The 12,272-nt window shown below is 47.0% G+C and overlaps 2 protein-coding genes across 5 annotated transcripts in view; one reads left to right on the top strand and one right to left on the bottom strand.

Annotated features, from left to right (window-relative positions):
* RILPL1 (Rab interacting lysosomal protein like 1) overlaps positions 1-2,433 on the top strand; it is a 41,752-nt gene extending 39,319 nt beyond the window's left edge. For 2 of the 4 annotated variants that reach the window (XM_032876445.1, XM_032876446.1), the window contains one exon: positions 862-2,433. In XM_032876445.1, coding sequence (XP_032732336.1) covers positions 862-1,006 — 145 coding nt within the window. In that variant the 3' untranslated portion in view covers positions 1,007-2,433. The remainder of the gene's footprint in view (positions 1-861) is intronic. The other 2 variants (XM_032876448.1, XM_032876447.1) reach the window with 2 other exon arrangements.
* Positions 2,434-4,724: 2,291 nt separating this feature from the next.
* Positions 4,725-10,499, bottom strand: SNRNP35 (small nuclear ribonucleoprotein U11/U12 subunit 35). Its single transcript, XM_032876443.1, has 2 exons — positions 10,372-10,499; positions 4,725-5,589 (listed from the first exon to the last, which is right to left on the bottom strand). The coding sequence occupies exon 2, from the start codon at positions 5,584-5,586 to the stop codon at positions 4,846-4,848; it is 741 nt and encodes a 246-aa protein (XP_032732334.1). The 5' UTR covers positions 5,587-5,589; positions 10,372-10,499; the 3' UTR covers positions 4,725-4,845.
* Positions 10,500-12,272: the final 1,773 nt, after the last annotated feature.

Genomic DNA, 12,272 nt, shown 5'->3' with positions numbered 1-12,272 from the left:
GGCAGGCAGAAGGAGAGGGAGAGACAGAATCTTGGACAGGCTCTATGCCCAGCAGAGCCCAACACAGGGCTTGATCTCACGATTCTTAAGATCATGACCTGAGCCACTCAGGTGCCCCAGGAATCAGAGCTGTTTTAAAAAGCCCTCTTTGTCTACATCAGCTGCTGCCATGTAGCAAGTTCTGGTGCTAACTTCTAAAGGCTTTCACCCTTAAGTCAGTTTTTGACACTGTCAGTTGGTGTTTTCCCCAGTTTCATTCGCATACAATAGTCACAGTGTTGATCCAATGACAGAACCGTGTGTACTCTCACTTATTTCTCAATTGTCTCATTTTTCTAAAATACCTACTTCCGACTCCTCTCTAGCAGTAATATCCACGAAATCCGGGCTTTGGTGTGCTGCATATGTACTTTCCTGAGTCATGTTACGTAACAACTTAAATTGAAAACATTCGTCTCTTTATGTCAGGATCCTCTTAAACTCTGTGGCTTTCAGTTACTACCTTCTCCGCATCATTAGGATAAAGAAACTCCAGATGGCTGTTTCTAGTCGTTGTTTATTTCCACCGGTAATGGGAAGAGACTGTCAGCAGTGCTTAAGTAAGAGAGGAGACACATCACACGTCACCTAGGTGCATGCCGCATTCACACTGTGTCACCTCCCAGGTTTGGGGACAGTGACAGGCAGAATCACCTTGCTGCTTTCTCAGATAACTTTGACCCACGCCCCCACTTTGTCTTTCCCACTTTGAATTGATTTGCTTCCTTCCACATTTGCTGCTCTATGTCCTGGCATGGCAAAAACTCTCTACAGTGCACAGCCGAGGCCCAGCTCTAATTTCTTTCTTTCTCTTCCAAAAAGGTTTAGCTTCTTCTCCCGAGACAAGAAGCGTCTGGCCAACGCGCAGAGGAACGTGCACATCCAGGAGTCCTTTGGCCAGTGGGCCAACTCCCACCGCGATGATGGTTACACGGAGCAAGGACAGGAAGCCCTGCAGCACCTGTGACCACAGCCCCCGCCTCCCCCACCCCACCCCCTCGGACCAGAACTGTCCCCCGCCAGCACCCGCAGCGGAACCTGACAGCCCCAGGTGTCTCGACCTTGCACACCTCTGGGTTCAGAAACACCCTCAGAACTGATCCCTCAAACAGACTGTCTCCTTTGAGGAAGCACACTGAAAAACTGACACCAAACTCGAAAGATATGTTTATTTATACCCAGGGCTCTCACCATTTATAATAGATGACTGATCCCTTAGGATATATATTTAATAATACCATGAGCAGAGGCCAGACTTTTGCATTAACTTCAGTAACACAAGCTTCTTTAAGCCAAATACATCACATGCACTGTAACTGCTGTTTGACTTGCTTTGTATGAAATTCTGTGTGTAGAGGTTTTATTAACACATTTGTTGTGCTCGAGTGGGAGGCAGGGAAGTGGTAGATTCTCATTAGATCATTCAGGAAGTTGTCATGGTGGTAGCATAATAGGTAGGATGCGTCTGTCAGATAAGCGGGGCCTCTGAAGTCACCAGGTGAGCTGGCCCCACTTAGATGGGAAGCAACGGAAAATAGGGACGACAGTCCCGCCCAGAAACTGGAGATGACTTGCAAGAGAGAGCCAGGGGTTCTCTTTAATCACCTTGTTACTGACACTGCCTAGAGCATGTAGCAAGTGCCTTGGAATCAGCTGAGTTATGCAGTACTAACCAAAGTTGCTAAGGATGAGACATTACAACCTTTCTCATTTCTCATTTGTATTTTTCCCCCCCTTGGCTTCTTTCTTCCTTTTAGCCTCCCATGTATCAAACACTTGGTCTCCTATAAAGAAGACAAGTGTGCTGGAGCGGATTTGGAATGGGGTGGAGGAGCCTAGGGGATACAGGACTTGGGGGGAAGGAGGGAGGCTCGCCAGTGCGAGGATGGTGGGTGAAGCGATTGCTTGGGGACCACATGTCGGGCTGACTCATGGGGCTGGGGTGGCAGACAGAGAGCTAGAAGCCTGCATCTGGTGAGCTGGGGTTTGGCCAAATAGCACTGTCTTTCTCCTACCCACAGAGAACCCAGGGCACAGGCTGGGTGCTGACAGACTGAGAGATGTAACATTTGCTAACAGAACACAAGTACATTGGATGGGTCTGCAGTCTACACATTGCTAAGAAACCATCAGGTTGGTTTACAGAGTCAATGGGAACTTTCCAGACTGCTGAAAATAACGATCAGACAGGATAATGTGGCTTTTGCACGGTGGTTCTCAAACCTGATTGGCCACGAGATTTATCAGTTGATTCTGAGTATAAAAGCAGGCGAGGAAGGAACCCCTCCCCCTGGCCACCTTTAGTTGCCCTTTCCCCAGGAGTAGCCGGTGTTGCCAGTTTCTTGAGTGTCTTTCTTGAAAGAGCTTATAAATATACATGCGGTTATGTAACAAGATATATTTTTTTCATTTTTTTTTAACATAAATGGCAGCAAACTATATATATGTGCTATTCCGTACCTTTCTTTTCTTAGAATACCTTGGAGATGACTCCACATCAGTACTAAGACGTGGGTCTCAGTGTCCCCCAGGGACATTTGACAATGTCTGGAGTTGATTTTTGGTGTTTTGGTTGTCACGACTGCTACTGTCATTCAGGGTGTAGGCTCCAGGGATTCTGCTAAACGCCCTACGATGCTCAGGACAGCACCCCACAACAAAGAATCTTCTAGCACCAGATGTAATCGTGCAAGATGGAAGAATCCCTGGTCTACCATGTGGATGTGTAATTTGTTCACATTTGCCCAGGCCCCAGCGATGGACAGAGAGCTTCCTTCCGATCTTTTACTGCCTAAAACAGCACCGCACACTTTCGTACATGTACGTCAGTCTGCAGAATAAACTAGAAGAATTACTTGTTAGGTGATAGGGGTGTATGCCTTTGTCACGTGGCTACTGCTAAGATCCCTGCTATGGGGCCTCTACCAATTTTTTTGTTTTGTTTAGTTATCAGGACCCATACAAGATGAAGCCTGAATGGCAAGGATGGGGTCTGAGTGTGCGTATTTGTTTAATCCATCCATGTTCTGGTACCCAGGGTTGATAACTGGCTCAGACGGCATAAACTCCGTGAGTGGATTTCTTTCTTCTGATGCTGTCTCACCACACATGCTTTCTTGATGTGGACTGCTCTTTTAGCTGAAGGACCTCCCAACTCTAGCCCATAAAATACTTCTGGTGCCGTAATAGGAGCGCTTTGTGAAACCTGAGTGAAATCAGAGGGGTGTTCCTGCACAGCTGTTTTTTGAGATGTGGGAGATGGTAAAATTCTGCACTGGAAATTTACAAAGGAAAGAGTCTATTTTTTGAAAACTGTTCAAATGGCTAATGGCACTTTTTTTTTTTTTTTTTTTTAGATTTTATTTATCTGACACAGAGAGATCACAAGTAGGCAGAGAGGCAGGCAGAGAGAGGGGGGGAAGCAGGCTCCACGCTAAGCAGGGAGCCCGATGCGGGGCTCGTCCCAGGACCCTGAGATCATGACCTGAGCTGAAGGCAGAGGCTCAACCCATTGAGCCACCCAGTTGCCCCCCAATAACACTTTTAAGATAGAGCAGGTTCCCTTCGTAACAACGAGATTCACACTCGGAATGCAAAAACCTAGTCATGAATGTGTTGTCTTGATACGATGTCCTTTACTTTGCATGAAGCCTCTTGAATTTTAAGAACCTGAGCTTTCAAAGATACAGCCATTGGTAAAACAAAAATGCTAAGTGTCACTTTTGTGAAAGTCCTGTGAAGAGCATGGTAGTTTTCAAAGCCCTCAGAAACTGAGGTCAATATATCCAGCCCCCGAACAGATGGGAGGTTGGATGTCCAAAAGGGAGAAGACAAATCAATCAGAACCAGACAGAGCCTTTCATTGATTTCACTTCTGTTTCATGCTCACTTTTTTTTTTTTTTTTAAGATTCTATCTATCCATTTGAGACAGACAGATACAGAGAGAGAGAGAGAGAGAGAGCATGAGCAGGGGGAGAGGCAGAAGCAGGGTCCCTGCTGAGCCAGGAGCCCTATGCCAGCTCGATCCCAAGACCCTGGGATCCTGACCCGAGCCAAAGGCAAAAGCTTAACCATCATGCTCCCTATGGAGCTTCACAAACCAGAGCCCCAGAGGCTTGCAACTTGGGTTTTTCATTTTAAATGCCAGCCTCCCTGCCCAAAACAGGGAAGAGAAAAAGGCAGTCAGCATTTACCTCCAGAATGGAATTACATTTGTTGAAGAGTAGCTGACTGCTGACCTAGGCCACAGCTCACAGACTTTGCTACGCAGTTCAGGACACTCTCCCTGACTTCACTTTTCTTTCCCTTCTTTACTTCAGCTCGGCAAGCCTTTACGCTATTAGACATAAAGATGGAAAAGATACAATGTACTCTGACCCGATTTGTGTTCCCAGGAGTCTGAAAGCAATGCAAATGATTTTTGGTCATCTTTTTGCCAAGCCCCCAAAACGGTCAATTCCAACAGAAAGGAGAAAAAGTCACAAAAACAAATTCTCTAATGCCAAATTAAGAGAGAATTCTCCACTGCCACATGCCCTTCTGTATAGTGCTGGTGAGGACAAAACTGTTTCTCAGGTTTATTAAATAATGGGTCCCGGGAACAACAAGATGAAATTTCATAATACCAGCATGTCCAGCTTAAACCGCAGTTCCATATTGGAAAGAAAACTTACTCCAGACTCCATCACCATCAGCAAGTTTTATTCAAGCACTGGACATACACACTGTATAAAAGCAACACAGATCTCTCTATGCTTCTGTTTATGCTGTGTCTTCGTCTGGGTTCTGGTGGTGGTTGTGAGCCTCTATTTACTTCGGTCCCTCTTCTCCCTCCCCTTGGCTCTGTCATCTCTGAAGTCCCTCTCTCTCTCCCAGTCACTTTCTGGCCACACCCTGGCTGGCTCTCTGTCCTGCCATCTCCTCTCCCGGCCACGGTCGTGGTCTCGGTCCCTTGTCCGAGAGTCCCAGTGTCTTTCTCGAGACCGAGATCGCTCCCGTTTTTCCCTTTTTCCCTCTCTGTATTGGTCATTTTTAACAATCGGCAAATTAATGGGTTTTCGGAAAGGCCGATCACGCCCCCCAAACCTTAGTTGCCCAGATTCCTTTTTCCCTCCTAGACCTCCTCCAAGTCGCCGAGGGATCCAGCCTTTGAGGGTCCTTTCCAGCTCGTAGTCAACAAATATCTCGTGCTGGTCAATAACCAGGCCGTCCGCATCCCGGTAGGCTTTGATCAGAGAACGCTCCTCCTTGTATTCGATGAAGGCATAGCCCTTGGAAAAGCCCGTGACCAAGTCCCTCACCAGCCTAAGCCGCCGAATGTCCCCATAGCGGGAAAATACTTCCTTCAACTTCTCCTCCTTGGTCTGCAAGTTTAGTCTTGCCACAAACAGGGTGAGGAGGGGGTCTCCTGTGACGCCTTTGTTGGGGGTGTATCGAGCCAACATTGCCCTCCAGACGGCGCGATCGTGTGGGTCTTCATCCGTACCGTCGATGCTGCCTGCTTTAAGTGGGTCATACTCCTTGGCAATGGGCATCCAGTCGTTCATGTTCTAGGAGGAATCACAGCAAGCCTTTATGGAGCACCTACTGTGACCTACTCATTTCACCCTTACAACAAACAACCCCAGGAAGTAGATACTGTTACTCCCTCCTTCAGTAGGGAAGGAAGCGGGACCCAGAGCCAGAGGCCTCCCAGTCACAGAGTGGATGGAACAGTATCAAAGCCAGACAGTGGGGCTCCAAGACGTGGTCACCCGCTGGCCCACACTCCATCCCAGGAAGAAGCAAAGGGCAACGTGCTTGAGTTTGAACCATCCGTGTACCATCCAATTTAGTCACGTCAGGACACTCACCAACTACATTACAACGTGGCAACGCAGATCAAAATCCAGGCTCGCCTTTCAGACTAAAATGATCATAGGAAAACCAGTCTGGGAACGGCTATGAAAAATGGTGTTTTTATTTTTTATTTTTTTAAAGATTTTATTTGACAGAGAGAGAGGGATCACAAGTAGACAGAGAGAGAGGCAGAGAGAAAGGGAGAAGCAGGCTCCCCACTGAGCAGAGAGCCCGCTGCGGGGCTTGATCCCAGGACCCTGAGATCATGACCTGAGCTGAAGGCAGAGGCTTAACCCACTGAGCCACCCAGGCGCCCCCAAAAATGGTGTATTTAAAAGCCCTTTACTGTCAAGTATTTCAAACATGTACCCACATACAGAATGGCATAGCCCTCCACAAACTCGTCACCTGACTCTGACCAACACGTGGCCAGTCTTACTTCATCTGTGCCTCACTTGCATCCCCACTCCTAGATGACTCTGAAAGAAATTCTAGATCCTACATGCTCTTCTGTGAATGTTTTGGTATGCGTCCTTAAAAGATAAGAAAGGGAAGGACTGTTGGTAAAACACAAACTACAAGGGAAAATGGTGCTTTGGATGTGGTATTTTGCAACAGGCAGCAAAGCCGAAATTACAGCAACCTGGCAGCAACCGGCTCCGGTTCAAAAGCAACATGGGCTTTCTTCCCAAGCCCCTGGCTGATAATCTGTTCATGCCTGAAGGCCTGGGAACTGATTGCAAAGGTAACTTTAGCCCCGCAAGCATACTGAAACTGTGATTCATTCTAATACAGGAGAATTTTTTTTTAAAGATTTTATTTATTTATTTGACAGATCACAAGTAGGCAGAGAGGTAGATGGGGCCAGGGGAAACCAGGCTCCCCACTTAGCAGGGAGCCCGATGCGGGGCTCAATCCCAGGACTCTGGGATCGTGACCTGAGCCGAAGGCAGAGGCTTTAACCCACTGAGCCACCCAGGTGCCCCAGAATTCTTTTTTTAAGAGGATGGGAAAGTTTAAGTTGAGAGGAGAGGCTGCTGACATGGTAACTGATACACATTCTGGTGAATTTGCTGGAATAATACAGCTTGCCAACATTTCAGACACTGCTACTGCTCACGTGACCGCCTCTGTAAAACTTTAGAGCCATAACTGAGATTCGTTACCTTAAAACCAGGACTCCAGGTGCTTGGCCAGCTCAATGAGCAGAGCATGTGACCCCTGATCTAGGGATCATGAATTCCAGCCCCATGTTGGGTGCAGAGCTGGCTTTTATAAACAAACACACGAGGGCTCTGTCAAATTTATAGAGTAATCTCATTCATAATATCTTTCCATAATATTTATTAAAATATCTATCATTTTCCCCCTCTTACTTGTATTTTCCTCAGGGATCTTTTTACTTTTCTTTTTCTTCGTTTGATGGGTCATGGAGGGAGGGTGCACTATGGGATTATTTTCCCAGTAAAAAGACCAAACACAGAATAAAATCCAAAATCAATGGCACTGCACTCAAGACCTCTGACTGTCACTTATTGTTTCACCACATCCCACTGCAAGATCTCTTTTATCCAGGATTGCTCCTCATTCCTTAAATGCGCCCTATTCCCCAGCTCCAGGTCCTTCTCTGTGCAATTTCCTCTCCTGGGAACAGTATCTTCCTTTCCACATCTCCACTTACGGAAACTCTATTGGTCCTTCCAAGCCCAGCTTCCAACCTCTTCTGCAGGAAGCAAGTTCATCTGTCCCATAGTTCAGGGCACCTCTTTTGTAATACCAAGCACATTTTCCCCGAACGCACAGCAAATACTCTTTAGTCTAGTGTATGCTTTGCTTTATCTCCCTTCTAGGACACTTCCTGATGAAGACTACAAACTGAGAGGCAAAACCACCTTATACCGTCTGCCACCACAGTATAAAAGGAGGGTATATATGCCCATCATCATCACGAGCAACTTTGGAGAAGGCGGCTCTGGTATCCTTATCCGTAAAAGGATAAAAAAAAAAAAAAAACAGCTGGAGTGGCGAGATGAGAGGATTTCAGTCCCTCTGGGGGTTGCCTCTAACTCATTGTCTCTCCTCTCTCTTGTGGCTGGAACTTCTCCATATGAAAAAAAGAAAGAAAGTAAGAGAGAGCACTACATTGTTTGACTCTCTCCCTGCTCTAGTCTCTTAACAATTCCATTCTACTGGCCCTACCGTTCTAGACCACACTCCCTATCCTCCATCACAGGGCTGCAGACAGACAGACAGACACACACACACACACACACACACACACACACGGACCATACTTATTAGAGTTAACTTGTATCGAAGATTTAGGAGGTGCCAGGCACCACGCTAAGCACTTAATTCCCCTCCCCTCGCAACACTATCAGAACATAGGTTCTACTATTAGTGCCATTTCAGGTGAGACAGAGACACACAAAAAGCTTTCTTTTGCCCCAAATCACAAGGCCAAGAAGTAGCTTTGCCAGGGAGTTACATTCAAGGGCTTTTACCGCTCCAGAGCTGGACTTGAGCTCTTAGTATTTCCTTAGATGGCTGTCATAAAATAGAAAACTTTGAAGGTGGGGATAACAAAAACAACAACAATAAAACAAGAGGATTCTGTGTTTTTGAGGCTGAGGAAGAATCCCTTCCCCAACCAAGAAGAAAGGTCATAAAAGATCCATCAAATAAAACTGATATTATTCTCCATTGAACTCCCGTTCAAAGCCTTAAGAATTCTTTAATGTATGAAAGACATTAGGGTTCAAAGCCTACAGTCAAGAAAGAATTCTTGAGACATTTCAGTGCAAAAAGGTGGTTTTTTTAAAGCACGGGGACAGGACCTGAGGGCAGAAAGAACTGCACCCTCCCAACTTTCAAGTTGGGAGGGGGTTAGGGATCGTGTAAGTCTCTAGGAATTTTGGAACCAAGATTTCCAGGACCTTCAAGGGGCTGGCTATTTTTGGGAAAAGGTCATGTATTACTGTCTAATAAAACCTTAGTCATGAGACCCTTGATGTATATCGGTGGGTCATATGCTTGGGGGATGATTGCCAACACGGATCTTGAGGGGACAGAGATAAAGGGAGTTTCCAAAGGAATTTTTATATGTTAAAGTAGACTCACAGGATCCTGGGGTTTGCGCTGAGATTGCCTTTTGCCCTTAGCAAAGTATCAGCATCAAGGCAGCTGGGTCCCTAGAGGAATGTCACGTTGCCTGTTTCCAGGACTTGTCAGAGGGTTGTAGATAGGAAGGAAATTTAATAATTTTTCTTCTGCCTTTGTATCCCACATCGTTCTTCAAATTAAAATCTGAAGAGAATTACAAAGGGATAGTCTGAATTTTCTTTCTCCTTCATGGGTATACTTCTATCATTACTAAATGCCAGGGTGCCTGGGTAGCTAAGCCCATTAAGTGTCTGCCTTCAGCTTAGGTCACCCTCTCAGGGACCAGGGATGGAGCCCCACACGGGGGTCCCTGCTCAGTGAGGAGTCTGCATCTGCTTACCTTACCCCCCAGCTAGTTTTCTCTCTCTCAAATAAATAAAATCTTAAAAAAAAAAAACAAAACTAAGTGGCATGAAAAAGAAAGGAAGGGAGGGGAGGAGAGGTGAGGAAAGGAAGAAAACTAAAACCAAGCGCCAGGAGAGCAGCAAGCTTCACGGTTTCTCATCCATCTTCCTGGGAGTATCCCCTCTTCTGCTGCATTATGTTGAGATTTCCAGTTTCTTTGGATTGTTAGGTAAATGTCACCATTTCATAAACATTCATAAATCTCAAATGAGATGCGAGCGATGAATGGTGGGGGACGAAGATAGATGGGGAAATTAATCATTAAAGACAAAAGAGTGGAAAGGGAACAAGAACACGAGATCTTGAGACAGAACACCAGGGTTAAGACCTAGTCCGTCCAAAGTTTAAATCCTCTGAAAAACGTAGCTACGTGCCACTACACTAGGTTATGGTGAAGATTAGACAGGACAGTGTCCGTGAAGGTGCTTTATAGTTAGAAATCATTATGCGGATTAGTTATTATGAAACCGTCCAACGAAGCGTGGAAAAGTGTGCTTCCCCTTTCTAAATCCCCCGAGTTTAGAATATTCCCGCGCTTTGCATCCAGGAGGGAAACAAAACTGAGGCGGGACCCACGGAGCCCTCCCGCGCATGCGCAGTGGGGCCGCGGCCGCGAACGCGGAAGTCTGGGTGGGAAAGCCTATACTCCCAGTAGCCCCGCCGCACCTCAGTCCTGACCGCTGGCCCTAGAGGATGCCCCACCCCGCCAAAGCCCCCAATCTCTCACCCTCTAAGTGGGAGAAGGGGCTCTTCTTCCACCCGAGCTATCGCCCCCGCTTTCCGCAACACAACCCTAAAAGGGCTCCCCCGACTTTGCCAGGCTTCAACATGGCGGCCCCTCCACGAGTGGACGCAAGGTCCGGGTCGAATTCCCTCGTCCTTCCCGTCGGAGTGGGCCCTACTGCCGCCAGGCCGCTCCCACTCACCTCAGCAAGGCTCCGACTTCCCTTGGCACCGAAGCCAGCGGACTCCACCGACTCGAAGCGCCGGGAGATTCCTCGCGCTTGCCCGAATGGACCTTTATATTGGAAGAAGCAGATTCGCCACGAGCAGTGTGTATTTTTTTTTCTTTTTTCTTTTTTTTTTTTACTTTTGAGAAACTTAATCCACGTGTATTGAGCCTCGAGGGTATATCATCGCCGAAGAGAAGGAGTTTTCCGTTTTTCTAATTTTTTGCACGACGACAGAAATTGCTTAATTGGACGATTAAGTTGAAAGACTATCGAATGTGCGGTTAGTCGCCTGGGAGGAGCAGATTCGCCCTCCGTAGCGAAGGGATCTGTCCACGCGGCGGGACTGTCAACTCTCAAGACTCACTTTGGGAATCGGATTATGTCCTGGTGTCTTCAGAGAATGCGTGTGCTGGTTCCAACTGAAGAAGAAAAAGGGTTAGGAAAGGGTTGACAACCCTGACTCCATCTTGCATCAGCCACCATTTTGTGGAGTTCTCCGACGAGCAGCCCCTCTCGGAATCATGATAAACATGCTGAGGTTTGAACCCCTGGAAGGTTCCCTCCGTCTCTCAGCCTTGAGCAAAAGAGGGCAACTGATAGGTGGGCAAACCCATACCAGCTGAAATTTTTCCCTCGCTGGGGTAAACAAGCTTTAAAAACCCCTCCAGGGTCGGGCACACCAACTGAGTTGGATGGTGCTTCGCCCTTTGCAAACCTCAATAAAGAGTTGTCTCCTTTTTCCTCGCTCATAGGCTCGCTCCAGAGGTTTTCCCTTAACAGTGTGGAGCAGCGGCGGAAAAAGTGTGCAACAACCTAAGCACCTCCTGCGGACGTCTGGACCTGCCCAAGTGAGCACCGCAGCCCCGTGTCGCCTCTCTTAGGGCAGCTCCTATAATGGGCGGTCGGGGTGGGTTCCCCACCTCGGTAGAGCTCAGGAGACTTTTCTTTCTTTCCTTCCCCCCTCCCCCCGCTTTAAGATTTTATTTTTAAATACTCTGTATACCCAAGATGAGGCTCGAACTCAGGACCCTGAGATCAAGCGTCTCATGCTCCACGGACTGAGCCAGTCTGGCACTCTGAGACTTTCTGGGGGGAGAATTCCTCGTTTCAGAACTGTTAGCCCTTCAGGGAAGGGTTCCTCCAATACAGAATGGGTACCAGTCTCTCAGAAACAGCTTTTGATGATCAGCCTGCTGACTGTACAGATAAAAACTATGGCCCGGCCCGTGGGCACGGGGGTGGCTAATGATCTGGTTTCTGCTCAGGTCCTGATCTCAGGGTTGTGAGCTGGAACGCTGCCCCAGGCTCCTTGTTCAGTGGGGGTCTGCTACTCTCCCGCTCCCTCTGCCCCCCACCGCTCGTGCTCACTGGCTCTCTAAACAGATAAATAAAATCTTAAAAAAACAAAACACAAAAATAAAAACCCATGGCCAGGAAGCTTCCTCAACCTGGGTTCAGATCACTAAATATCATTTAAAACGTCACTGGCCTTGTTGGGGCACCTTTGACATCCCTAAACTGGTATATTTAAGAACACAGTTGGAAAGGGGAAGCTATCATACTTCACGAAATCAGTGGAAGCCTGTTTCAGTTGGTGGTTATAAGCCCTCAAAAGAAACGACTCAGTGATAGCCACTGTAAAAGAAAAAAACTCAAAAGTCAAAGATGAAAACAATTAGAACAACTCAACACTGAATCAAAAATTATTCCACATCTTCCATTTCTAGTTCTCCGTCCCCCACTGCATGCTTTCTACTTTTTCTGTTATATGCTGGTCCTAAACAGAACTTAATATTGCAAAAGACTTTCCTAACCCAAAAGAAAATTCAAAAGAGTTCACCTGACAACTAATTTGGACTATCAGTGCCCATAAT

The sequence above is a fragment of the Lontra canadensis genome, unplaced genomic scaffold (genome assembly GCF_010015895.1).
Source record: "Lontra canadensis isolate GAN:19392208 unplaced genomic scaffold, GSC_riverotter_1.0 scaffold58, whole genome shotgun sequence".
Classification (NCBI taxonomy): Eukaryota; Metazoa; Chordata; class Mammalia; order Carnivora; family Mustelidae; genus Lontra; species Lontra canadensis.
The sequence above is the reverse complement of the archived record's forward strand: the minus strand, read 5'-3'. Positions and strand labels throughout refer to the sequence as shown.